Here is a 26,514-nt window from a genome sequence, read left to right on the forward strand (position 1 = left end):
ATAATCCCCGTGAAATATGGGTTTTAAGGCCGATGATGTAGGTTTCATCCGGCTTGCGCGAGGTGATTTCTTCGGGAAGGAATCCGCGTTGCCGTACATCCCTGAGTATCCCAGCTCAATTTGGAAACCCTCGTGGCTGAGGGAGTGCGGTGCGTGACCCTCGGGTTTTTATATCTAACCTGAATGTCTGCTCCATTGTCGTAACGGGAATGGTGTCCTTAGCAAGCAGCAGCCGCAGCAGTCCATTTGCAGGGCCTGCCCCGACCACGAGAACCTAGGCACCGTACCCAGCCAAAGTTTGACGAAGAACAGACTGGTCAATGTGTTTACGCTTTTCAGCCCTGGGAACATGACTAGCTACACTGTCAAAGACAGTTCAGAATTGAGTCGATATGGGATTGCTGGAAGAGATTAACCAAGGCACAATTTGAAAGAACCATGCTTTGATGTCAAAACTCACGAGACCGAAATGAGCTTAATGATGGTCAGTCAAATGGAGTACACATTAGCAAAGAGGAAATTCAAAATGGGAAAAATATAACCCCCCCCACCCCAATCCCCCCTGGAACGTGCAGTATTCGGTATGTCATTTTCTCATTCCATGTTGTATCCAAGTTCCCAAGAGCGCCGTTTCCCCCCTCCCATCGCCGGCTTTTCCTCTGATGATGGCACATCAAGGATGACCGTTTTTCGGTTTAGCCTCCACAAACACCCGTAAACCCCACCACCCATCACCAGTGATGTAACATACAATGTCCCTCACATGGAGTACTTCTCACTCCCCATTAGGTCGCCTCGTTGAACTCTTGTCAGGCACCCAGCGGCCCACACCTTGTCTGCCTGACGACGTATTTTAGACACACCTATGTTTGTCTAAACCTAAAGTGATGTGAATATTCTGTCAAGAAGACCAACGAGGTAAACCATGTCATCGTTAGATGAATCGATGGACCCTTGTGGAGGAGGTGGCACCGCGAGCTGAATTGTTACACAGAGACTAGCACATAATTGTGACTACGGTACATTAGGGTGCTTTAGCATTGACAGGTGCAACATAGCCTCAAATGTGGTTGAACGAGTCAGATGTCCCCGATCTTGCGTGGTGACAGCAGTAGTGGACATCTAGAAAAAAAAATCAAATTGGCAGTCCTAACCCGAATTTTTATGTATCGAGACTAGTCCATGGTGTGGCTTTGTCAACTCTCAGTTAGACAAGCTTATTCTGCCAGCAGCTAGAGCAAACAGGACCTTCTCCAGGACTTCAGAAGAGACGCCCCTCAGGAACTCCGCCGCCTTCATCCTTCTTCGACTGCCAACGCCGACGTTGTCAAGCTCTTGAAACGTCCCGTAAGGCCCGAAGGCTGCATGGCAACTGGAATTCCAAGGCTCTTGAGTATGGAGAAACGCGATGAACGCCCTACGCATGTGTTCTCCAATCTTTTCGGCGGTGGGAGAAATAGATAGGTCGAACCCACCAAAAAGAAAAAGTAAATCGACCGCGTGATGGGCGCCATTTGATGGCTGCCAAGGATTCGGCTCGTCAACGAGATAGCGATACGCCGGCCTACCTGCTGCTCGAAACAGCCGAGCAATGTTCTCCGCTGGAAGAAGAAATTTGTAGTCATTGATAAAATCTAAAGCCCCAATTCTGCAAGATGAGGGTCTGTCGGGATAGATGTTGTAAAGCCTCTTCAGTGCTTCCTGATGTTCGCCGGCTAGGTTGAACGCGTTGACAATAGCGGAGGTATCCATTGCCCATACGGCTGCTCTCCAGATCACAGCCTAATTACTAAGGTCAGTGTCAGTCAGTCTCGGGAAGATTGAAGGTCTCAAACCTCGTTCTGCACATCGCCTATCATCAACCTCTCCGCTACCCCTATTTTGGCCTGCCAACCATCAAGTGCGGGATCCGTTTCTAGAAACCATGATTGTATGTTTGATGATTCTAGAGCCTTCACCACCATGCCCACGGGAGCAGTACTAAGCTCAAAATCACCTAGTGCATGAAGGTGTCTACGTAAGGTTTGACGTAAACTATGAGCTTTTTCCTCCGATAGAGGAGGAGAAAGGTACAAAGAGCCAGAGGAGAGTATGGCTCCCCTAATATGGGCACCAGCTGCCAGGTGCGCATGGCAATACACCGCTCCAGCGCTTTCTCCCGCAAGAGTAATATTTCCCTAAGAGCAGAAGTTAGTAGGAGTCTTCTGACCAGATTGCAGTATGATGAAGTACCGGATTGCCTCCGAAACTGGATACATGACTTCGGACCCAGCTCAAAGCTAAAGCTTGATCTTGCAGGGCTAGATTCTTTGAACTATTCCCGTCTCCAAATGCAAAGATGTTAAGTCTATACTGGATTGTCACGACGATAATAGGTCTGCCCTGTTTTGTGGTGTACTCTACCAGATTTGTCGCATCTGAGAAGACTCCAGTCAATCAACACGCTAAGATGCGCGCCATTTTTGTCATATATTATGTCAAGGATAAAGGAGGAAGGGAAGTTGGGCTGAGTTTCATACCACAAAGTCCAGAAGCGGCGCTTCCAAAAGTCACCGCTTGTGAGCCACCTGAGATGTCTGTGTTAGTACTACTCAAACGCATCGCACGCAGACATTTATACCATGTATCCAGACCAACACAGGCAATTGTTCGCCCTTCAGCGACAAATGCGATTTGGATGTCGTGACGTCTAGGTTGAGACATTTTAACTCATCCTCTGGCTCTACCGGCAGCTTGTATTCGCTGGGAATACGCAAGAGATGCCTAACATCGTTGTGCACTTGCGGGCACCGAGGTCTACATGGTCAAAGAGCCAGTCAGCCTTTGCCAATGCAACGCAGTACACGGCAGAGCCAAGGAGAAACCATACCCAAAGCTAGTACAATCAAACTCCAGCGGCAAAGCCCTCATTGGCCCGGGTTTTGCGAATCGTAATGGAATCTCGCCGTACGGAATTCCCCGGAACTGGACAACGTGCCCAAGCTCAACGCCAAGTAGCGTCGAGCGCAGAGAATCGCTTTCGTAAGCGTAGGTCGGCATTGTTCCAACTGAGGAATAGACGCCGGAAACCTCCCGGGTTATGGTTGCCTTGACCGTGGTTCAAGCCTTGATTTCGAAGGAGTCGCACACCGGACGAAAGACCAAGGTGCGAGGTGGAGAACCTGCGATGAGTAATGTTTCCTATGCAATGAGTTCTATCGTTGACCCCGCACGCTTTCTGTCATCCCCAGTCAGGCTTGCGTCGCATGTTCCCAATAACGAAAATAGACTCAGCAATCGTGCAATGATAAAGTCTCCTTGATGAACGAGATAGTTCTTGGGATGATTAGATACGTGTAATGTGACATCAGTTGTGAGACCAAGATTCCCTCGGACGATGTCCTAAATACTTCGCAAATCAAATGCTAAGGATGAACGAGAGACTTCGCAGCTAGCCAACTTCTTCTTTTCCCAATCTTCCTTCTTCAACAGCACAACGAGCATATCTACCACACCAGCTAAAGAGGCATGTGGCATATAATCGGTTTTTGGAAGACTCAACCAATCATATGCTTTGTGCAGCATTGTAAATGGCGGCTTACTGAGGGAACAGAAAATTCTGCCACACCTTAAGTAAAGCATCCAACCCAATCTCTTCGCCTAACTCAAGAAGAGATTCGTACTTTTCCGAGTTCACCCCAGCTTGCTTGTACATTCTCGTCCCATTTTCATAAACCATCCGCCCAGCGCCATCCTGAAACCGCTTCCATGGAGCTTGGCCATGAACAAAGTTGATCACATCAACGGCAAACGATTCGGCAATTTGTCTCTGTTTTTCATCAAGATGCTCGTTATAATTTTGGAAAAGGAGTGCGACGTCCAAAACATGGGTACTATGGCCTTTGAAAGGGCCATCCCACGGGTTGCCCTCGGCAAGTTCTAACAAATAGGAGTCGCCGTGGAAGCCTTTTGCAAATGACTCTGCTGGGGCGCGGAAACTAACATCAGATGCAAATTGTAGAATCTTAATAAAAGCGTCGTCGTCGCTGGCCGCCTCGGTAATCCCGTAGGCTTCGAGAATGCGGGTGGCGACACTGGGGTGTTGCGATAGCGACGAGCTGATGGACTTAATGAACCGGACAGCAATGTGTTCTTTACGCTGTAAAAGACCCGTGAAGCCGAAAATACTCGCCTATTTGTTGATCTTAGCCGAGAATCTCACTGAACTATTGACCAGGGTAACAAAACTCACATCTAATGGCGCGTATCCGACCATGATGGCTTGACAAGATGTCGATTTGGGAACTAACTTTCCGGCTCTGGTCGTTTCGAAAGTCGGCGCAAAGGGAACTGTATCTTTGTCTATGATTGGAAGGAAGGGTCCGGCCTCTTCAAGTTTTAAAAGAAGGTCTTGAGACGCATCCGACAAAGCCTTGATACGTTCGCTTGAAGCTAGGTCTTCAAGCCTCAAAGCTTTGAGCACAGCAAGATAAGAGCGCTCGGCAATTGCCGAGTCAAGCGGTCCAAGTAATGGGGAGAGCCACCCAAAACTACGATTCGGGATACGAGTGCCTCATTCGAGTAAAGTAAACGGGTTGTTGATACTGACTTAGTTAGCGGAGATCTCCGCAAACAGCTGGTCTTGCAGTCTCTTGATCAAGGACTTACCGCCGCCGGCACTTTCACCGACCACTGTTACTTGCTGAGGATCTCCACCGAATCCAGCGATGTACTCTTTAACCCACTTGAGCGCGATCCTCTGATCGTGATGGCCCTGGTTGCTTTCAAAACCTTCCTTTTGAAGCTCTTCCGAGGTCAGAAAGCCAGGAGCACCCAGTCGATAACTTTGACAGAATCATTCAGCCAACTAATGTAACGGATCTAGGGTCAAGAAGATATTTGTCGCACCTGATATTGATGGCAATTATGGGCTTGCCTCGCTTCCTGGATAACTGGACGATGCGCTTCATGTCATATTGCGGCCACCAGTTTGAGCCAGTAACGAAACCCCCACCATGAATGAAGACCAATACAGGCAATGGTTGAGAAATTTGTGCTTCAATAGGGACTGTCAAGTTCAAGTTGAGACATTCAGTACTTGATATCCCCGGAAACTCGCCCACTGAGATAGCTTTTTGAATGATTATGTGCTCGTTACTGACTCCCGCTGGATCCGAGATTACTTGCGGGCTGGTGACACCGTTAGGTTATGGTTCGATGAATGATACCGTAGGGAAAGAATCGCTCACCCGTAACGCGTGGCATTCAAGCCACTGTTTTCATATTGAACAAGCTTCGCGTTGTCAAACCAGTGGTTCAAGGTTGCGTATTTGACACCTAAGAATTGGACCACACCGTCCGACGTGCTTCCCTCGACTGTTCCAATAACGGGATGGTCAAATTGCTGCAGCGTTGAAGCCATTTCGAGCTCACACAATAGCTGATCTAGGAGCAACCAGAATGCGGCAGACAGCCCTCAGCTTGAAAGCCAGGACAATCGCAGTAGTTGAACGCTTTGCAATAATGTTTCAGGGCTAAGGGAAGTCTTCCATTGATGGTCGAGATGACTCTTCTCAAGATGAAAGTTCCATACAGACTTGAATGAGGGGAAGTTGAGCCTGGTAAGCCCCGGGGTTTTCACCCTGTTTCGCGCTAAACGAACTGCCGAGCTTCCCTGAACTCCCGACAAAGTTGCCGGAAGTTAGTTACCCCACGCTATGTCATTGCGCCACACCGCGAGACTGTCAGCTTCAGGGCAATGTACCTCAAAACGGATGTATGCCGAGAAAGACGGGTTGATGCGAGAGGTTTCAATTTGCATCTTCCCGCAGTAATTATTAGAGGTCATCGCCCAATCGGTGTGTACAACAAACTGCAACCCCCTTTAGTTGCGTTAGTGTAGCGGCGCCCAGGTACTTTTAATGGATTGGCACAGGCACGAGTAGCGCGGACACCATCGCGCTGGGGACGGAGCAATACTTAAATACATTGGCATGATTCTAACATTTAATCGTCATTATTTCTCGATGAAATGATCTCCGAACTGTCTGCCTGGTGTTGTTGCCTGTAGGGTGGACAGGGCGTAGTCTAATCGTTCCTGCGGACACCAGAGGACTACCGTTATGATGGAGCAATGCTATGTAACATTGCTACCGTAGCATTTGCTTTTCGAGATTATTGATAGGTAGTACATCTTATCGTCACCTCTCGGAGCGAATCTAATACTGCGGCTGAGGTAGCCGATTGTCCTCATTAACGCGCTCATAGACCATAGCCAATCGTTCTAGGATGTCACCCATGCGAACGGTGATACCCCATACCCATGTCTGATCGATCCGTGATTAGCTACGTGCCCTAAGAAAGATTGAAAGCATTTTGGTGTTAACTTCACTTACGTCTTGTAAGACCAGACTACACGTCCTTGCCAGCCCAGCGGCGATAGACTTGCCCTGGCCCGGATCATAGTCCGCGTCTTCAAGGACAATTTTCATCTTTCCCAGAACTTCAAGTTCTTCAGCGCTTAGGTCTGTACCTTTCATGGCATCAATCTCAACAGAGTGGACCCACTTGGTAGTGAAGAGAACTATCAAAGTTAGTTCGGCAACTTATTTAACGCGTTATAAACTTTTCTAGACATCATACCATTATCCCAACCGGCGACAGCATGTTCTATACTCCATCGAAAAGCAGCCGTTTTGCGGACCAACAAATGTCCCATTCTGACTGGTACTTGGAAGCCTTCCAGTGCTCTTTCGACCGCCCAAAGAAGGTTTTCGTCTCTCTGAAGTCTCATATTGGCGAATCTGGTGACTGCATTGTCGATTTCTTTTGGATCATCAGCAAGTAAAGTAAGACGATCAAAGCCTGATGTTGTATCGAAGAGTCGGATATATGCGGCTCTGAGTATCGGCAATGAGCTGAAAGACAGTGATGCTATATCATTATCGTCAGTCTCTTCCAATTGCCTCTTCCTCGTCTGGTTCAAGAGCTCATGGCATCTATCCAGAGAACCTAGAGCGGTAGCCAAAACCGAATTTCCCAAGGCAGATTGGGCCCCTTTCGATGAAAAGCAGAATGACTTGGAAGTACGTGAAATTTGGGAGAGCTGCCAAGTGTGCACAAGCACAGCATGCATGAGGACAAGGGCGGAGAAGGGTGAGATGAAATACGATTCGAACCTCGCTTTGTCCGAGTTTTCAGAGAGGACGTCTTCGAGAATCTCTTTCGTGGTTCTCAAGCCGCTCTTGCTGTAGCTCGATCGAAGTTCTTGCCATTCAGTTTCTGAGGAAGCATTCCAGAGGCCCTCGTCATGAAATTGTTCGATTTCCAGGTCTTTGTTTGCATCGAAGATTGGGTTAATGCCGTATGTAATCATATTGACCACATTCATGACGTAGATGCCGCCGAGTAGTCTTTTCCAAGATTCACGCCGTGCCCATTCTGCCCAAGTAAAGTGAAGCAAGCCAATATCGTCGTAAGTGACTTGACTTCGTCCATTTGCATATACCTAAATGAAGGCACATTAGGTTAAACATATTCTCCTGTCAATGCTACAAACGGCAATTACTTACTAAGGTGTTGAAGTTGGATTCACCTATAGACTGAATTGCTAGGTCTTTATCACCGCTGAAGGTAGCAAAGAAACCCAACAGAAATTTGGTTTGAACTACCCAAAGGGGGCAGTCTCTCGTCAGAATCTGACTGGTGGGTTAGTCTCAAGATATAGGGAAAAGAACTACCGCAACCTACTGGTTCTATCAATCTGACACACAAGTCCCAGAGACGCCGTGCTCGGCTGCGGTTTAGCCGATATAAAGCCCCGATACTGCACATTGCGAGGACCAAAGGCCCGGGAATATCTCCCTGTGAAAGAGTTTGCAAATGAATTATTGGGAAGTGGCAGTGGTGACAATCCAAGTAGCTAGAAAGAAAAGACTGGCACATTTTCAAGGATGGGATGTCTTTTGATGCGTCGGGCCCAGTGAGACGCCTGTTGATATCTCTGCAAATCGTATCATGCATTTGCTTGTTCATGACGAAGTTCGGTTTTGAAGGCCGACTGGATTCGAGCAGACATGGAAGATTTCGCTCCGACAAGCCTCGAGACACTGGTTCAACGCCTGCCACCGCCAGATCCCGTGTCATCGTACGAGAAGTATTCTGCATTGAAAGTGGTTGATCGTGAGACATTCCTACTGAGTCATTCGTGATCCTAGATCCATCATCTTGATGAGATTGAATTCCAAGCCAGGTAGGAGTTTCCACGAGACCCAGATCCTGATTGAATTCGCACGAATCTCCAGACATCATCAAGAAGGACTGAGAGGTTGAATCAGCAAATAGAGAGTCCAGAGACCCAAAGTTCAGAACATTTTCTGTAAGGGTTGGCGAATACCACGAGCTGCTGTGGCTATCGCTGTGGCCAATCCTTTCACTTGGCTGACCATTGTTGGGCCCGATGATTGGGGCAGCTTCATGGCTGTGGATGTGACTTGAACAATTGTCGGAATCTGCATTGAAAGGTGACGCGAGTTCACCACTGGTTATTGTAGTTGACGTAGTGTGTTGACAAAGAGGCACTGAAGCTGTCCCTTTGTGCTGCCGATAAAGCCGTGAATTATGTGTGGCGCCTTCATGTTGTGTTGCGACCACAATGGTGTTTGAAACCAGAGTTGATGTACAGGAGTCTCGACTTTGGGCCTCTTTTGATGGTGGTTGGCCTGAAGGCGCGCGGCATGTTTGGCGATGGCGCTTGGGGAGCGTTTCTCTGTCGCTTGCCGATGCAATCGATGATGCATCGTCTTCTGACTGGTTCGCGATTGCTTTCCCATTTTGTTCCGCATGCAGAGTTCGCTCATGCCTCGTCACAAGATCCCTATAGAACATGAGCAAGGCAAACGCAACTAGTTGACTGCGTGGAAAACTTACTTTCTGGAATACCTCTTCAAGCAGTACTGACATGAGTATGGCTTCTCGTTGGTGTGGCTTCTCTCGTGGCGAATGCAGTGCTCGCTGCGCTTGAAGACTTTTGAACAATGTGCGCATTTGTACGGCCGGATGGCACGACGAGCACGCTTTCTGCCCGGACTTGAATCGGTAGGTAACAAAAGTTGCCCTGTTGCTTGGGTGGGCAGGGATGTTCCTGAAGTCATGAGGCTAAGGTTCGACGCAATCAGATGAGAATGGGGATGGTCACGTTTGTTAACTTGGGTCTGCACCGATTCGGTTGGATAGTTGAACGGATTACGGATGACTAGCGGTGGGAAAGACGAATCGGGTCTTGGGGAAAATTCAACACGCTGTATTACCGCTAAGGATCATCTCCGCGCCAAGACGGACGGACGCGGACACTGCAGGCGGGCCGCACTACCGCAGCCAGTGATCACTGAGTCATTATTAACTGCCGTTGATACAAGCACTGGAGAAATATTTGTGGGGTTCATGGCGCTTGAGCATGGATGAACCGGCGCTGAAATTGAGTGACGAAAACTGAAAATAAAAGAACATTGACCATCATTGGTCTTGACGCATGTCTTATCCATCTAAATGCGTGGGTTTTGTCAAAGTAGTAGCTTTGGACAGAACCACAAATGAGTCAAAGGATGGAACCAGATAGTTCTACTTGCCTCAAGGCTTGTTATGCGATCACCATGAACTTTGGGTTAACCCTAACGCTTCCCAGATACATGTAGGGTCCATCCCCCCCCACTTCTGAGGCCCTTTGTGCTCAGAACCTCAGCCCGTCTACGGTTATGCGGGACGAACCGAGCCTTGAAGGGCCGCGAGGTACTGATCCCTGGTTCGTATGCCTCTTCCGATAGATAGACTGGCATCTATCTGTCATGGGGAACCTTATCTTGAACGCCCAAAAAATCTTAGCCAAGCGACGAAGATGTTCTCTGCAAGATGTAGGCTAAGGCAAATGCGCCTGCTGTTACCGAAATCAAAGTTTCTCGAACTTTAGAGTCATTTGGAGCAGCATGTACACCTGCCTTCTCAAGATAAGCTAACCACTGCGATGGATTAAACATTTCTAGACTAGTCTATTTATCCTGGTGAGAATGACGTGCGTTTTGCAGGAAAGCGATGACAGTTCTCTTGTCAATGTGGTGATTATCCAATTGTATCTTCCAAAAGAATAATGAAAAATTTCCCGATCATGTCTGACGTTGTGTAATGAGAACTACCTGCCCAAAAATTATGGAGGCCGACCTCTGCCTTTATCTTGTTCACCACTCTGAGAGCTTACAAAATTCGGGTTCAAAAGAACTGCTGGAGAAAACCACTGAGGCCCTGCACCAGATCTCCTAACCACACCCGTGGCACCCAGCTTCTCATAGTATGTCTAACGGCTGCTACAGAAAACTTCCTAGAGCTCTTGTCTCTGGAGCAGTCGCCTTGAGCCCATGCCGTTAGTCCGCCCACATTGCTCTTTAAAGGGATGATCGGTTTGTCTGTGTAGCAAATATGCCAGCAAGTAGATGCCAAGATCTACAATCCCATCATCGAAGTTGCGGAAAAGCAAACAAATTTTCTTGGTCTGTCGTTGCACTATTGTATCACAACCGGAGAGTCTTTTTTTGTTTGAGAATAGACGACCCTACTAGTACCCAGGTAGGAAATGGGACTCCATAAGTGCTTGTCAGCGCAGAAGATTGTATACTCGAACGTTTATGTCGAAGGTCTGGCGCACTTCATGATTAGCTACAGTAACGTATTCATATTGTTTGGCGACAACCTTCCGTAATGGCCCACATTTCCATAAGACCTTGGATGTAACTAGTGAAGGCACTCCGTGCTGCATGCTTTTGAGGACAGGTGCCTTTCTTTCTTTTTTGGTAAGGAAAAGATACCTAACCAAGTTAACAACCATGGCACACCAAGTTTTTGTTTCTCATGAGTGTTTTAAAATATATTTGTAATGTTTCTTTTTCATTCTCATGGCAAATCATTGTCTGGTCAACATCGTCCACATCTCCATTGCTGTGCCCACACTGCAACACAACCCTTCTCCGCCTTTGTCAGTCATGACTGAAAAGCCCGGTCCCCGCGCGCTAAGGGAAACGAACAATGCGGGCTGAACTCCAAGACAAGTTGCGTCAGAGCGGCCCCAACTCGGCAACTCCACACGCTTGGATTTTCCCATTCGAAGACCATGTGGAGTGGCTTTTCTAGCTCGATGTGGGGTGAAGCTTTCCGTAAGTGACAGGGCACCAGTTCATACAAAAGCGCAGGTAAGCTCCAGTGAACTATCATCATCGTCACCCCTCTTCCTCAACCGCTCCTCGCGCTCCTAGCTTAGCTTTGGTTACAATGGCGGCACAAAATCTTTCTCCAAAGGATTTCCAGAATGCATTCCATTGGGCAGCGACGCAAAGCAACGGAACGGTCCCTTCTTTCGCGACACGCCCGAACGATCCGTACACTTACCAGCCTGGCTTCAACAACAGTTTCGAATCTGAAGCTATTGCCGGCACTATTCCAAGAGGACAGAACAGTCCGAGAAGCATAAGATATGGACTGTACGCCGAGCAGGTTACGGCTTCAGCATTTGTAGCTCCCCGTCACGCGAATAAGAAGGCTTGGCTTTACAGGTCTCGACCAGCTGTGGCTCATCAAGGATTTGTGGGCTGCCTTTCAAAAACTTGAAGTCGCCCAGTGCTGTTGGCTGACCTGTCTACATAGACCGAACTTCCTGACAACAAGGACACGGAGTCCACCTTCATCCCCATCAACCCTCGAGTTCATATTTCGCCGACTCAACTGGCCTGGAAGCCCTTTCCGATTCCTGACGGACAGGATGTCGATTTTGTCCAGGGACTAAAGACTGTGGCTGGTTCCGGAGATCCTACACTTCGAGAGGGGCTTGCCACTCATGTCTATCTTTGTAACAAGAGCATGACGAAGAAAGCCTTCGCAAACTCTGACGGAGACTGGCTCATTGTCCCTCAACAAGGCGCCCTCGATATCCAAACTGAGTTCGGCTTCCTCTATGTGCAACCAGGGGAGATCTGCGTTATTCAGCGTGGCCTTCGTTTCAAGGTTAAAGTCGAGGGACCGACGCGCGGTTACATTTTGGAGATCTGGGGATCCAACTGGGAGCTTCCCGAGCTGGGTCCTTTGGGAGCCAATGGTCTAGCCAATGCTCGTGATTTCTTACACCCCGTCGCAGCGTACGAAGTCACCAAAGACGACCTCTGGGACATTGTCTACAAATTGGGCGGAAAGTTTTTCAACAGCACACAACGTCATTGCCCTTTTGATGTTGTCGCCTGGCACGGTAACTATGTCCCATGGAAATACGATCTCACAAAGTTCGTAAATGTGGGTTCTATCTCAGTTGATCACATCGACCCGTCGATATTTTGCGTCGTGACGGCCAAGTCCAGAGACCCCACTGCGCCGCTCGCGGATTTCCTAATCTTCTCGCCGAGATGGGATGTTGCGTCTCACACTTATCGACCACCCTACTACCACCGAAACTGTGCCTCTGAGCTCATGGGTTTGATCTATGGCGAATATGGCGGCCGTTCCGACGAGTTCCAGCCGGGAAGCATCTCGTTCGAATGCGGGTTTGTTCCTCACGGTGTTGCTTATGAGCAATTTGCCGCGGCATCCAAGGAGGACCCTCCCGTGATGCAAATATCGCTCGGGTCTATCGCTTTCATGTTCGAAACCAGTCGGGCTCTCACCATCACCGATTATGCCTGGAACAGTAAGGAAAAGCATGAGCATGATCCAAAGATGTGGGACGATCTCGTGGACAACTTCTCAACGTTTGAAATTGATCCCGAATTGATCAAGAATAGCGTGAAGAGCTGAAATTTGAACTACGAGAGATCGTTTGTGCGCTAGCCTGATCTTCAATTTAATACTATAACGTCAACAGTAAAAAACCAATAAAACAACTGATCCTAAATTTGCCACCTTGTTTCTGCCCGAGATGACAACATCGCTAGGCCTCCATTCCATATTATAAAGGTTTCTATTCCAGGGGGCTATAAAACCTCATCCGGTTTTCAGGGTCCCACTCCGCCTTTGTGATCTTCAATAACTCCAGCCTCCAGTCTTCCCAACCGTACATAGCCTCCAGTGGCTCGTTACCATGCGCATAATTCACATAAGCCCTCAACCTTTTCGGATCGTCACTAGCCTCGAGCAAGTGGTTTCTTAGTCTCTTGCCGTGTTCCTGAGCGACTGCGTCGATTGAAGCATTAGGTTTGTACATAATATATGGCGTGACCAGAATGTTATCATCACGATGTGGAAATGCGGACGCCTTTTCATCGATTATTTTGACGCCTTGAGTCGAGTATCCCTCCAATAGGAAGAAGGATCCTGAAAGCTCAGGAACGCGCTTCGACATGTCGGCAATATCGTCGAAGACCCTCCGAACGGCAGGCAAGTCGTAACTCTTGAGACCGATTGGAAATCTAAGGCCAGTGAAGCCTTGGGCACAACCAAGACTTTCGGATCCCATAAAAGTCAAAGAAGCTAGGTCAGGCATGGGCGCTGAGCCAGTTTCGACGTTTACATAATGAATCTTGTGAAGAGGCTCCGTATATTTCATGGCGGTGTCAAGAGGGCCGTCATAAATGACACCGTACCAGATGACAGGCTGTGAATGATCAGCTTGCCAAAAGAACCCATAATGGACGGCGATTTTGAAAACCTACACGTTCAAGGTCAATTTCTGGAACATTAACGAAGTAGATCCAGTGCGTCGTTTCGGGCGGCTGAGTCTTCATCATCTTGTTTGTTAACTCGAACACCTCCCCGAGCTGCTCACCAAGAAAGATGAAAATTTCGTAAAACCACTTCGAGTTGTTGATATCGTGAACACGATATTGCCACTCGGTCACTATTCCGAAATTGTGCCCGGCTCCCCGCAACGCCCAAAAAAGGCCAGAGTTTTCATTTAGAGATGCTGTTACAGCTTCGCCGTTTGGGAGAACAAGCTTTGCTGAGACCACTTGATCAGAAGCCAGACCATACTGTCCCTGAAGCCAGCCGTGACCACCTCCTAGAACAGGGGCGGATATACCGACGCATTCGCAGATACCGGTTACTACATTCCATCAGTGCCGGATTCATTGACGGTTAACTGCTTCACATGATTTACCTGTCTGTTTCCCTGCCGCCCAAAGAGTGTTGACCACTTTCTTCACACTGGCTCCTCCTCCAATCGTTGCAATCTTACCATCCTCGGCAATGTTGACCGTGTCCCATTCTCGAAGGTCGATTATGATCACATTATTTGCCTGGCTCAGTGATTCTGTTGCGCCATGGCCACCAGATCTGGCAAGAAAGGGGAGTCCGTACTCATTCGCCACTCGGATCTGCAAGCAAGTTGTAATTGTCAGTCTATTTCCTTCGATGCACTCTCTTACTAAAACACATCTCTCTCAAGGTTGAAAAGCTGAGAGTAGCTAATTAGCGGCCTTTCGTTCTTACTGTTGCCTGAACATCGTTCTCAGTGAAGACTTTGACCACAACACCGACATCTGGCGAGTGCCAGTCTCGCCATCTACTTGTGTGGTTGATGAATAAAGGTTCGTGTTGTAGAATTACCGATGCACGAGGCGATAACTGCGGGGAAATTTCTGCCGAGAACTCTGGCCACGAGATTGTGCTTTGAGCAACCAAAGACGCTAGACCAAGACGACTAAGAACATTCTGGGATGACGCTATCTTGTTCACTGCCCAAGCCAAGCCGGCAGCAAGGAACTCCATGATTCTACCCTGAATGAACCGTTCAATTTTGCACTCTGTGTAGTTCGTTCTGCTTTTGGAATGAGATTACGACGCTAGTGAGAGGCCCTTTGCTAGCATCACGTGCGGTTCAGAGAAGCATATACAGAGACACGGTCGCTTCTAGCTGACGTGAGATTTTAGCAACGAGATCCGAAAGCAGCGGGTGTATTCCGTTGGATGCCAAGAGACTTGGTTTTTGCCAAGGACGGGGTAGATCAATCAAATCTTTCAAAGCTGGACTACATGCATATGTGTGGAATGGACAGCGGTGAAGGTCGAAAATGCAATCAGTTATCTAGACTAGTAATTATCAGGGCTACTTTTAGAACCTTCCTTGAATACCCTTATTAACTGAAGTTTGGATGCACAAATCTGTAGCGCAAGGCCTAGTAACCGGTCTTTGCGGTACATCCTCAACAATTTCCGTAGATAATCGCTCGATCTTTTCAAAACTTTGGTCAGTGATGACATCACTATTCACTATCCTTTGTTGCATGGTAGGATGTCAGAATCTTCTGGGTAACAGACTAGACCATAGGTTATATCAAACTCAACGATACCTAGCAGGTCAGGCTATCAGGACTCGAGTACTCCAGGCATATTACCATGTCGCAGGAGGGGCAGCTGGGCAAGCGGTATATGGGACTCGTACACAACTTGGCTCACTACTAGAGTCCAAGGTAATAATACACTGCCTGCTTGTGAGCAGCCGCTTCAATGGTTAAGCCCACAAGCCAGAAACAGCAAGACTCTTGTAGTACTGGATGCTTGAGCTTTGACTGTAACTGTAGAAATTGTATGCAGATGGGTCACGGAATCAATGTAAGATGACACTTGACGAGTTCTTGACAAATGATTAGCAAGAGACACATACCCTTACGTACTAAGTTGGTATCACACAAGTCCTACTAAATTCCAAACACGCTCAAGTAATCCTCCTTAACCTTACAATGCTTTGTCCAGAGTCCCCTTCTTCACGAAATCCTTGGTTGCAAACTCCCTCTCTCCGCCTGTGGCGATGTTCTTGTTCTTCGCCTGACCCTGCGGGTCACCGGCCGCGGTGTCCACTGCCGAATTGAACTTGCCACGGATGACTTCTCCAACGCCCTTGACATTATCGTCAGTATGGTTTGTTAGCCTTCTGAGATTAGGTAGACTCACATGTCCTTGAGCAAAGGCCCCCTTGATTTGCTGACCGATACCCCCACCGCGCGTCGTCGGCGCGTCACCGCCACCGATGGTGCTTGCAGCGGCCCTGGGGGTATGGTGCGTCTCCGGAATCTGACCAGTGGTCGTAGTCTGTTGGGTAGTCGTTGTCTGGGTAGTTGTAGGGTTCTGGTAGGTGTTGGCGTTCTGCGCGTCGAAGGCGGCAGTGTTGATGTTGGAAGCCATTATGCGAGTTGATTTACTGAATCTTCTTGTTGGTGTTTCAATGTGAAAGAGAACTGTACCAAGCCTCTGCAGTGTTTCGGTAGGAAACTGGGCGAAGAAATAAATACCACGGCCGATGATACTCTGAAAACCACTTAATTGCCTCCAAAACGTTGCCATTGGCTCCAAACCTGATCAATGATGCGCCAAGGGGTGACGTCACAATAGCGCAAGCCTGCCCTGTAAAGGGCGATCTGTGTGGACCGTTTCTCACAGATTGTCGCGTTGATGTCAGCCTCAATTGATTTTGTTATTTCCGGCAAGCTTGTTTCATGTGTCACAGTTGCCGTTCGCTGACAATTTTCCCAGACCCTGCATTTGGACGACTTGGTGGCTTTATGTGGGGGGAGAGGACATATGATAGACAATCGATTGAGATAGGTATTCATCATCTCACAACCGGTAATTATTCAATGTTTATTAGTCATCAAAAGTGAGGCAGAGGGTCTCTTTTTGGATTGAGATGTTTGTCGGGGCCTTCAGTAAAACCTCTTTGTGAACATCGAGAATGCATCATGCAGTATGCCTCTCCGCAAAGTCGCTAGGCAATCATCCAGATGCCACCAGGAAATGGTACTCATCGAACAATAAGTTCATCAAAGCCCAAGGAGGCAGGTCTCCTTTAGAGGTACATGTATGACTGACTGTTAGCGTCTAAAGGCTGCTCGTAATTGTTACCCACTGTTGGCTATCGTCGCACGCTCATGTAATGTCTACAAAAATCGTTTCGTGTGTAACAATATCTGTATGGCTTTCCCCAGTTCACATCGACTGCGGTGTAAGCACTCTGGAAGCTGATAAGGACACGAATGGCAGAACATATTGCTACTTTTAAAAAGACCTTCATCATGCCAGTAGTAAAAGTTGGTTGCAGAAAGATTTGATATACAATGTTTACAGACCCCGAAATCAATACAAAAGAGAGAAACAATGCTAGCTGCCTCTTGGAAGCAACCTATGAGCATGATGGTTCAAAATCAGCCAACACCCTAAGGCTTATCTCTGGAAAAATCGCGAAAGAAACGGTAATATGCATCTTCGGTCCTCCTTCCCCTCCGTCGTCTATTCATCAATGTCTCTCACCAAAACCCCATCAGCACAACCCCAACGACAGAGACATACACCCACTGCCCAGCAGCCAGCCTGTCCCCAGCGCCATAATAGCAGCGATTCCCATTGCAACTCGTTCCCCCTCCGCCCCATCCACTGCCTCCGCCGCCTCCTCCCCAAGCCCAGGCGGCACTGCACTCTCCCTCGAACTCGACCAAATCCGTCCTCCCAAGTGGACTACACAAAGACTCCTCCTGTTCGACGTACCCACTACCACCATTAGAGCACGATTGAACGTCGCTCCATTGCCCGTCCGCGCAATGTTGGAACTTGTCCGACAAGCAGTTCCACTGGCCCTCGTAGCCGACGCACGAAGCCTCGGGGACGAGGTAAAGATGGCCTAGGTCCTGGAGGGTTGTGTTTGTTGTTGCCTCTTCGAGAGTGTTGGCGACAGGAGAGGATGATGCGACAGTACGGTCGACGAAGAGAGTGAGAGAGAAAAGGAGAAGGGTCGAGAGGATGCCCCCACGGCGACATGTTTTGAACTGGGGAAACATCGTGAGACTCTTTTCGGTGTTGACCAGGGGCAGGACTCTTGGGTTTTTGGTTTGAGACCCCTGAGGTTCGGGGCTTGATTGGTAGAGGAAAGCGTCTCAGAGTTTTGAGAGAGTGAAATGGGAGGCAAGGGTGTTGTAGGTATGTGGTTATAGACAGATCGGGGACTTCTTCTCACATGCTAGCTTCCCAACAACCCCTATATACTTTACTCCTTCGTCACTTTTCGGTTTCCAAGCTACCATTAAGTTGGCCGAAAAGCGCCCGAGATCAGGGAAGTCAAGACTACCTATCTGAGGGAATGACGAAGATGATCAATGATCGCCTCGATCCCTCTTCTTAAGCCGTCATCCCAAGGTCCCCGAGCAGTCTGTGGTTCACGCTTGTCAAAGACCTTTTCTCCCGCTCCATTGTCTTGGATGAATACTGCATCTGCTCTGAAAATATTGGGGTGGATTACCAGGATGCCTAGTTATTGAGTTGTCAGCTGTTCAACCAAGCTGAGGAACGTGTAGCTTCGTTATTGGGCGGCCGATGATCTAGTGTCCTCGTTGAGTGAATCTCACCTTAGACCTTGCGTCTCGTTGCAGTAGCGATGCAAAGGAAGAGGGAAAATAGGCAGGAATTGTCAGCCTGCCGGGACGGATACGGGGATGTTGCGTTACACTATATTTCGTCAAATGAGGCTAGCAAAACCTCCGGCGTGTTCTTGCATAAGCTCAAGCGCAACGGAATCATCGGCACAAATCCGAGAAGTTCCACCCTCTTTAGCCAAGGTGGTTTTGGACTCTTGATCCTGCAGGAACGCAGCCAAGAGCATAAATGCATAGGGAAGGCACACATATTTTTACGTGTGCGTGACTTCACCATCAGCTTTTTTGCGCTAGCGGAAGAACACATGCTGGATTATTCATGAACCGGTTCGCCATTGTCCAACGTGTCTTGCGTTGGTGATGCTGCTAGCGTACTAGCGCCAAGCGCTACCAAATCTCCCAACAACCAATGAGACAGCATATACTGTCAACTTCAGGAAAACAATAGGGAGCTTGCTTAAGTGCGAAGTAGAATAACCCTTGGGCAAATCCTGTCGGTCGGACCTCAGATTTCAAGTAATCGGGAACATACGGAGCTGTTCCCCAGTCTCCAACAGCCTGGCATCGCGCACATGCAGGCAGTGTTGCCTGACTACCAGCTAGACAGATGACATCACTGTTAGGAGTGGCCAACAGGCAAGGTTCCGCACGACATTTTCCTTCCTGTCAAGTGCTTTCAAACTTGTGTCACCAGATGCCGAGCATACCCGATTTTCTGAGCCAAGAACTGTCAGCCAAGAACCCATGGCCCACGGCCTACAACCTTCATCTCCCGTGTAATTCCATCTCAACCAAACGGCTCTTTCAATACGCGTAGACGGAGTTTTGTTTGCACATTCACTAACCTTCTGAATTTGAATAACCAGATGTTGTCATTCACATGGCTAATAGGCAGCGAAGTCCTCTAATTGATCTCCAACTAATTACAGCCGTCTTGTAGGGACTCGGCCATAATCCCGAGAAGAGTCTAACGTGTTCAACTTCACGGACAGCTGCCAGGGCACTATGGGATTCCAGTCATGGCTCCAAATAGCATGAAGTGTGAAGAGCAGACAGTAACTTGAACTTACGCAAGAGTCAGAGCATTCGGTGTATCCGCAGCAGCTACCAGGGGGGCGGACAGGGCCTCTTTGGCGACTGAATAGCCCGCTACCCTCATCATTGCTCTGGACAGCTGGAGTAGCTAAAGCCAGGGAGGCAAAAAAGTTGATAAGTGCGATGTAATACCTCATCGTTTCGAAGTGAAAGAAAAGATAGTGTATCTGTATCGTTATGCTGTGTAACTTCGTAAGAGGAGGGTTTAAAGGCCACGAAGATGTGTGGACTGAATAAGGCTTTGGAAGGCATCTACTTCGTTCATATATATACGCTTCATTCAACGGAATCGGACCTTTTTGTCTTACCGTCAGATAGAAGTAGCACATAAACCAATCTATCTTAGTCCCGCCTCTTTGGCGACTGACGAGTTGACTTGGGGAAGTTACACAGCCAGGCGGAAATTACTCATGTCACGTTTGGCAGCTGTCTGATACAAGCTGACACTCACCTCCGATTCACCTACGACTATAAAAAAGCACTAATCCATCCTGATTACTGAGCTTCGGCACGGAAACAGTGCCAATTGACACCGACAATCAATTTAGGTTTTCCTTGGCTGGCATCTTGATACATCCATCAAAGTGGGCCTCTTGAAGGGATGTGATGCTGTTACCACCATGGACTTGGTTACAAGTCAATAGTCCATTTTTAGGATTGCTTCAAGAGCACGTGATATGTATAAAACACGAATACACAAGAGATGTATCAACATCACAGCTTGTCTCTTTACTAGCATTCTATGAGACAATGTCCTACCTACGATTTGATAAAACTATGATTAGTGGCTCGCTGCCGATTTCCAGCTTGAGTTTCTTGCTTTACGCCCTCATTCGGTGCGGCTCTGGCCATCTATCAATACCTTGCTGGAGCTGCTCAGTCTTCATCAGAGCTGTGGAATACGCGTCACGGGCAAGATGTAGCAGGAAAAGTGTTGACAAGTAACGACATGTTTGACTGTCTACATTCTATCTGATTAAATATTAGGAAACCCAAGGACGACAGCGCGTTCCAGCTCTTGGTTTGTGCTGCTGTGAGCCCTATTCACAGTCTGTGATGGCATTTTGTTCTGAAAGATGCATCGTTTCTCGGCCGTCATTAAAACAAATTGCTTGTGAAGAAGTGTATCGTCGTTGGTTTTCTAAGCCAGGCTACACCGTGAAAAGGGCAACCCATGTGAGAACCGAGCAAAAACTACGTAAATCGTACATGACATAAGTCGTCCTGTTAATGATATTGTCGACGGCTTGCTTCACCGGCGGTAGCGAGGTGTCGCACTGGCGGTGCCGTTCCACTCGGGGTATTTACTGGTGTACCAGTCTCCATCGTCGTAGCTCTGGGTAGAGGTTGGGATAGATGATGTGGTGATACTGACGACGCTGGTGATAAACGTTGACGGTTGTGTGATGGAGCTGGGCACTTGCTCCCATGTGGTTTGGGAAGTGGTCTCGTAGGCTTGGGTAGGAGTCGGAAGAGTGTCAGAAGAGGTGGTGCTAGGGAGTGCAGTAGAGCTTGAGCTTGTCGTTATCGATGTGGATAACGAAGTAGTGTTTGAAGGTGGGACTGATGACGGTTCCACGGGCGGTACAGCGTAAGTAGATTGGATGGGGGTAGCCGTCGGCGGAGGAGGCTCGACGATAGTTGTGGATGATTCGACCGGAATTGATGCCGGGTCACTTGGGGCCACCCACGTCTCCGTCGACTTGGGAGGCTCAATCGCTGATGTGGAAGGGTTGGCGGCCGTAGACGCGGACACCGACGAAACTACCGAGGTCCATGTTGTGGGAAGTGGCTCAACTCCGCCCGTGGAGGGACTGACGGACGGCGATGGCGAGACACTGGGAATAGTTGGAGTTTCCGTTGACGGAGGAGGAGGCTGAATGATGGCAGTGGAGGAGAAAATGGGCGCCAACGATGTGCTCGGCGCTGCCTGAGTCTCCGTAGACGGCGGTGGCTCGACCACAAGTGTCGATGAACTCGCGGGTGCTGATGGCAATGCGCTTGGAGCAACCGATGTCTCTGCAGCTGCCGTTGTTGCAGCCGTTGAAGCTGATGTGGGCAGAAGAGGTGTCGATTTAGCCGTCGGTGTCACAGTTGGGTAGACGGTGACGGTAGATGGCCCTCCATCAGAAGTGGCGTCGACGTTGACGATGAGGAGCGATGTGGATGTTGTCTGGATGGCAGACAAGGTCTCGCTGGCGGTTTCTGTGACCCTCTCCGTGACGGTAATCTGGACTGGTGACTTGGTGACGGTGACAACCACAGGACTGTCGGTGCTGGGACTTCCCTCGACGTTGACAACCGAATAAGTCTTTGTTGGCTTCGCGTCACGGAGGTGCAGCAGACGATCGAGGAGGGGGATCGCGTTGGCTGCTGTGGAGACGGACAACAGCAGAGGAAGGGGAGCGGAGGGGCGCATCTCGGCGATGGACCAGCAGCTGCTGTTGTTTTGCGTACAGAGTACTCTTTGAGGGCGTCGCTGGACGGATGCTTAACGGACGATGCAGCTTGGACAACAGACACAGATGGTGGATATCAATGTTGGTCGAATACGAAGAGAAACCTTTCAGGTATACGAGGGACAGGGTAAGACAAAACTGGGGAAGTGAGAAATAAAAGCAAACAGACCTACCACGCGTGGGAGCCATGGTGGTTTTACTGCGCTGCACTAGCAAACGCGGATGGCTGGTGATGGAGCACCTCGAGGAGGTGGTGATGGGAAATGTTGGTGGTTGGGAGGCTCCAGCTGGTGGTTCCAAGGAGCTGCAGCAGCAGATCCAGGGGTGGCATGGAGGGGTCTAGCGCTGGTTGGCCAGGGAGGTAGGGCCGCTGGGGGAACAACACCCAGGAGAAGCCAATGGCGGGGGAGCAACATGCCTGAGTCTGGTCTGGGCTGGGCTGTCATGGAAGCGTGGAAAGCGTGGAAAGCAAGGAAGATGACGGGAGGTGGGACGAGCCAGGTCGGCCAGGCACGCACTGCTTTGAGTTGGCTCGGTTAGCTTGTCGGGGAGGGACGGTGTGGCCAATGAGAGGCGGCCATCCACGGAGCTGCTCCCCAGCCACCCGGCGTTCCTGTTCCCGTTGGAATGCAGCCAGGAGACTTGGAAGACGCCATCAAAACCATACAATGCCCCGCATACACGGAAAAAAAGGTGGCGGTTGCGATGGTGAAACTGGCGCAGCAGACTCCCCAGTGACGGTGCCTCCATCTAGACTGGAGGCGCACCTTTAGAACCTGGCTGATCTCGCCTCTTCCATCCGTGGGTTTTTCAAAGTCTCCATGGCGGTGATTATGTAAGATTTCGTGGCTGATGTTCGGGGTCTACCGGACAGCTGGGGGTGGCTGAGCACAGTGGCATGTGGCGTGTGAACCGAGGCGCTCTGGAGAGTGTGGCTTGCCCTTTGCTTCGTTGCGCTTCCATTTTCCAGACGAACCATTTGCCTTCCTCCCCTCACCGGGCATACGTGCGTTTCTAGGCCTGTTTCTGGACGTGTTTCTGCCAGATCCACTCCCCAAGCTTCTTCAGAAACTAGAGTGCCGAAGACGTGCGTGCATGGGCAAGGAAGCTCTGGCCCCCATTGTGCAGGTCATCGTAGGGCAGCGCAACAGGGTAACAGGGTCGTTGTCGATCAACCCCCCAGGTTGGATCGCTTGCGACTCTTTATAGATGCTGATTATTCAAACGGTAGCAGCTCCGACTGGTTTCACTCCCGCATCTTCACGACAATCGTTACAAAGGCTTCAAACTGCAGAGAGTTTACACTGTGACCTCGCATCGGACTGCGGCTCTGGTCAAAAGAGGCGAGACCTGGCTGCTGCTCCTCTGACTGTGCCGCCTCCAGCTCGCTCGATTACGCATCTCTGTGGCGCAAAATGAGCCCGACAGGGTTCGCGGCGTGAGCGATGGAAGTCTTGGGGACTGAGGGCCACTTTCTGTGGACCTTGGTCGCACTGCCCAAGGACGCCCAGAGCTTCTGCGCAGCGTCCTCGCCATGACGTTTGGCGCGTGCTCCAACTAAGCCACCATCCGCTGCTAGTAATCTCTGGGCGGCCATCATCAGCCCAATGATTTTGGCTTTCACTGCGTGCAGGACCGATTCGGCCGTTCGGGTTTGACGCAGGAGCACCTGACGAGACGGAAAGGATCACTTCCCCAGAACGCGCAATCTTGCCTCACTGCCACGACGGTATGACTGACCATTGCTTTCAAGCTTGTTAAATAAGCTAACCTGCCCAGTCCACCCTCCCAAGATTCCATCATCCGACTTTCCGTTTTTCTGCATCTCCATCACCTTCGAGCAGCCCCGCAGCCAATTTCAACCTACATAGTACCTTACGTACATACGCCAACACCAATACCCCGCCCTCCTCTGACGCAAGGCCCCCCCGATTCTCCCAGCGTCATACAACCGATTGAACTCTGCGCATCGCATTCAACACACCAATGTCGTATCCCGGCCAGTACGGCTACGGCGCCCGTAAGTCGCATTCCACTGCTCTTCTCCGTCCCTAGGTGTTCTTCCGACAATCCGACTGACCCCTTCCAGAGCCGCATGGCCAAGGCTACGGCCAGCAGTACCCTCCGCCTCCCCAGGGTGGCTACGGCGGATCGCCTTATCCTCCCCAGCAGGGCCAGTATCCTCCGCCGGCCGGCCCCCCCCCGGCCAGTACGGAGCGCCTCCGCCGCCGCAGGGGGGTTACTACCAGCAGCCTCCGCCCGGTCAATACCCTCCCCAGGGAGGACACTACCCTCCTCCCGCCGGACCCCCCCGGGCCAGTACCCTCCCCAGGGCGGACAGTACGGCGCGCCTCCCCCGATCCCTCCTTCGCCTTACGGACACTCGCCTGCACCCGGAGGCTACGGCGCACCGCCTCCCGGCCCACCGCCGAGCCAGCAGTATGGCGCTCCGCCGCCGCAGCACTACGGACCTCCGACGCCCGCGTCCCTGGGCTATGGCCCGCCTCAGATTATCCAGTGGGATGGCTCCCCGGACGCGGCGGCGGCGCGGGCTGCGATGAAGGGGTTCGGCACGGACGAGAAGGCACTGATTCGCTGCTTGGCAACCAAGGACCCCCTGCAGATCGATGCGATCAGAGCCGCCTACCATCGCAACTTCAAGCGCGATCTTGAGCAGGATATCAAAAAGGAGACGAGCAGCTGGTTCCAGAAGGGCTTGGTGTCCGTCGCACGCGGCCCTCTTAGATCGGATATCTACAACCTGTACGAGGCGATGGACGGCATGGGCACCAAGGAGAGCGTTCTCAACGATGTCCTGCTCGGACGGTCCAACGCCGACATGCAGGCCATCAAGAGCGCATACCAGCAGACCTTCAAGAGACGCCTGGAGGACGACGTTAAGGGCGACCTCAGCATGAAGACGGAGAGGCATTTCCTCATTGTCCTTGGCGCAAACAGGGCAGAGGATTCCGCGCCGGTTGTGCCCCAGCAGGTCGACTCGGACGTGATGGAGCTGTACAAGGCCACCGAGGGCAAGGTCGGCACGGACGAGATGCTCGTCTGCAGCATCCTCAGCACCCGCAACGACAACCAGATTCGTGCCATCAACCAGGCTTACGAGCAAAAGTTCCGCAGGAAACTCGAGGATGTCATCAAGAAAGTGAGTTGAGTCCGCCACGTACAACATCGAAGAATACTAACATCGCGTGGAAGGAATTTTCTGGTCACATGGAAGACGCCCTCCTTTTCCAGCTCCGCAACGCCGTCGACAAGTACATGCATGCTGCTCAGCTCCTCGAAGACTCCATGGCCGGCCTCGGCACAAAGGACCACCTCCTCGTCGCGCGCGTTGTACGGTTCCACTGGGACCGAAACTTCCTGGCCAACGTCAAGGGCGCATACCAGACCAAGTACAACCGCAGTCTAGCGGGCAGAATCAAGGGGGAAACGGGCGGCGACTACCAGAGGTTGATGCTGGCGTGTATTGGCGAGAACATTTAAACGACGGGCGCGAAGTTAGGACTGTAATGATACCCCGGGTTGGGACGGACTTCTCATGATGATGCCTCGGGGCCAATGGGTGGACGGGCTTGGCTAGGTGGCCATGAACCTATGATGAAATGGTTTACTGACAAGAGTCAAGAGCCAACATGATTATAAACAGCTATTTTTGTAATGAAATCCAGAGCCTCGTTCTGGGCTTGGCGCTCACTCATGATGTTTTGCTCTCGCGGCGCGTGGGGATACGTGAGGGTGCATTGCCATGAAGGTGGGTCCGTAGCGTATCGGGCACGGGCCACACGGCGCTGTCCTGAGTTGCCGGGCCATTTCCCCGTCCCGCAACATTGACACAGCTGGTGAGCAGTAAATGGACTTAATTTGGGTACTTTATTTGGGACTACAAAGCATGCTGCTCCATGAAAAAGTTGTAGTTGTAAATATATGGTTTTGAATCGAGCGACAAGACCAATGTTCTGGCCAGCAGGCTTCAATTTTCGCATTTACACTTCTGCGACAGTCAAGGATGCGGAACACCGCCCCACCCCTTCGTCATAAATGTAGAGGAAAGACCAATCAACAGGGATCCAGGGTCCAAATGTGGGTCGCTCTCGCCGAAGGTTCTATAGCAATATAGCACCTGCTCTGGCAATTACTTATAGCGCCGCCTCCTGCCTGAGTAGAGGCGCTAGGTTAAGCTACTTTACTAATCGTGAATGAGCCCCACCCCCTACCTTTTCCCTTCTATTTCTTTAGTACCCCATTGCAAATTGCACGACCCCCCTGTCCCAAGTGTTTTCAGGCTGAATCGCAGACCAACGGTGACCACGGACAAAGTCGCGATACCAAAAACGTCACGAAAAGACGTGTCAAAGCCCTCGTGGACGCGTCAAGTCGTGGAGAGTAAGCTGATAGCTTCCTACGAACTTTTGCATCCCGAATTTAACGCTTGTGTAGCTTGCATTGTCTGCTCCAGGTCGGCGGCGGACCTTCCATCTCAGATTGTTCATCAGCAGTCACGTGGTAGCCAAACCACCAGAGTTGCGCATCCCCAACTGCACTTACATCAATCAGCGACAGTGCCGCTGAGTCTGAGAGCC

At 50.2% G+C, this 26,514-nt stretch overlaps 8 protein-coding genes across 8 annotated transcripts; 2 read left to right on the forward strand and 6 right to left on the reverse strand.

Annotated features, from left to right (window-relative positions):
- Positions 1-3,577: 3,577 nt before the first annotated feature.
- On the reverse strand, positions 3,578-4,255 carry ColSpa_08349 (uncharacterized protein; the record flags this gene model as incomplete). The annotated part of the gene is made up of 2 exons (XM_049274561.1): positions 3,578-4,171; positions 4,232-4,255. 2 exons carry the CDS (start codon positions 4,253-4,255, stop codon positions 3,578-3,580), a joined length of 618 nt encoding a protein of 205 aa, XP_049130518.1.
- Positions 4,256-6,197: 1,942 nt separating this feature from the next.
- On the reverse strand, positions 6,198-6,697 carry ColSpa_08350 (uncharacterized protein; the record flags this gene model as incomplete). The annotated part of the gene is made up of 3 exons (XM_049274562.1): positions 6,198-6,305; positions 6,375-6,562; positions 6,622-6,697. The coding sequence occupies 3 exons, from the start codon at positions 6,695-6,697 to the stop codon at positions 6,198-6,200; spliced, it is 372 nt and encodes a 123-aa protein (XP_049130519.1).
- A 5,180-nt stretch (positions 6,698-11,877) lies between these two features.
- ColSpa_08351 (homogentisate 1,2-dioxygenase) lies at positions 11,878-12,801 on the forward strand (the record flags this gene model as incomplete). The annotated part of the gene is made up of 1 exon (XM_049274563.1): positions 11,878-12,801. The coding sequence occupies one exon, from the start codon at positions 11,878-11,880 to the stop codon at positions 12,799-12,801; it is 924 nt and encodes a 307-aa protein (XP_049130520.1).
- A 163-nt stretch (positions 12,802-12,964) lies between these two features.
- Positions 12,965-14,712, reverse strand: ColSpa_08352 (FAD-linked oxidoreductase chyH; the record flags this gene model as incomplete). The annotated part of the gene is made up of 5 exons (XM_049274564.1): positions 12,965-13,258; positions 13,514-13,597; positions 13,656-14,047; positions 14,102-14,318; positions 14,434-14,712. 5 exons carry the CDS (start codon positions 14,710-14,712, stop codon positions 12,965-12,967), a joined length of 1,266 nt encoding a protein of 421 aa, XP_049130521.1.
- A 966-nt stretch (positions 14,713-15,678) lies between these two features.
- ColSpa_08353 (uncharacterized protein) lies at positions 15,679-16,125 on the reverse strand (the record flags this gene model as incomplete). The annotated part of the gene is made up of 2 exons (XM_049274565.1): positions 15,679-15,840; positions 15,895-16,125. The coding sequence occupies 2 exons, from the start codon at positions 16,123-16,125 to the stop codon at positions 15,679-15,681; spliced, it is 393 nt and encodes a 130-aa protein (XP_049130522.1).
- A 4,584-nt stretch (positions 16,126-20,709) lies between these two features.
- ColSpa_08354 (uncharacterized protein) lies at positions 20,710-21,876 on the reverse strand (the record flags this gene model as incomplete). The annotated part of the gene is made up of 1 exon (XM_049274566.1): positions 20,710-21,876. The coding sequence occupies one exon, from the start codon at positions 21,874-21,876 to the stop codon at positions 20,710-20,712; it is 1,167 nt and encodes a 388-aa protein (XP_049130523.1).
- A 1,433-nt stretch (positions 21,877-23,309) lies between these two features.
- Positions 23,310-23,513, reverse strand: ColSpa_08355 (uncharacterized protein; the record flags this gene model as incomplete). The annotated part of the gene is made up of 1 exon (XM_049274567.1): positions 23,310-23,513. The coding sequence occupies one exon, from the start codon at positions 23,511-23,513 to the stop codon at positions 23,310-23,312; it is 204 nt and encodes a 67-aa protein (XP_049130524.1).
- Positions 23,514-23,902: 389 nt separating this feature from the next.
- Positions 23,903-25,417, forward strand: ColSpa_08356 (annexin A7; the record flags this gene model as incomplete). Its single annotated transcript, XM_049274568.1, has 4 exons — positions 23,903-23,936; positions 24,006-24,125; positions 24,196-25,076; positions 25,130-25,417. 4 exons carry the CDS (start codon positions 23,903-23,905, stop codon positions 25,415-25,417), a joined length of 1,323 nt encoding a protein of 440 aa, XP_049130525.1.
- Between the last annotated feature and the right edge of the window lie 1,097 nt (positions 25,418-26,514).

Source organism: Colletotrichum spaethianum (genome assembly GCF_022836535.1).
Source record: "Colletotrichum spaethianum MAFF 239500 DNA, contig22, whole genome shotgun sequence".
NCBI classification, from domain to species: Eukaryota; Fungi; Ascomycota; class Sordariomycetes; order Glomerellales; family Glomerellaceae; genus Colletotrichum; species Colletotrichum spaethianum.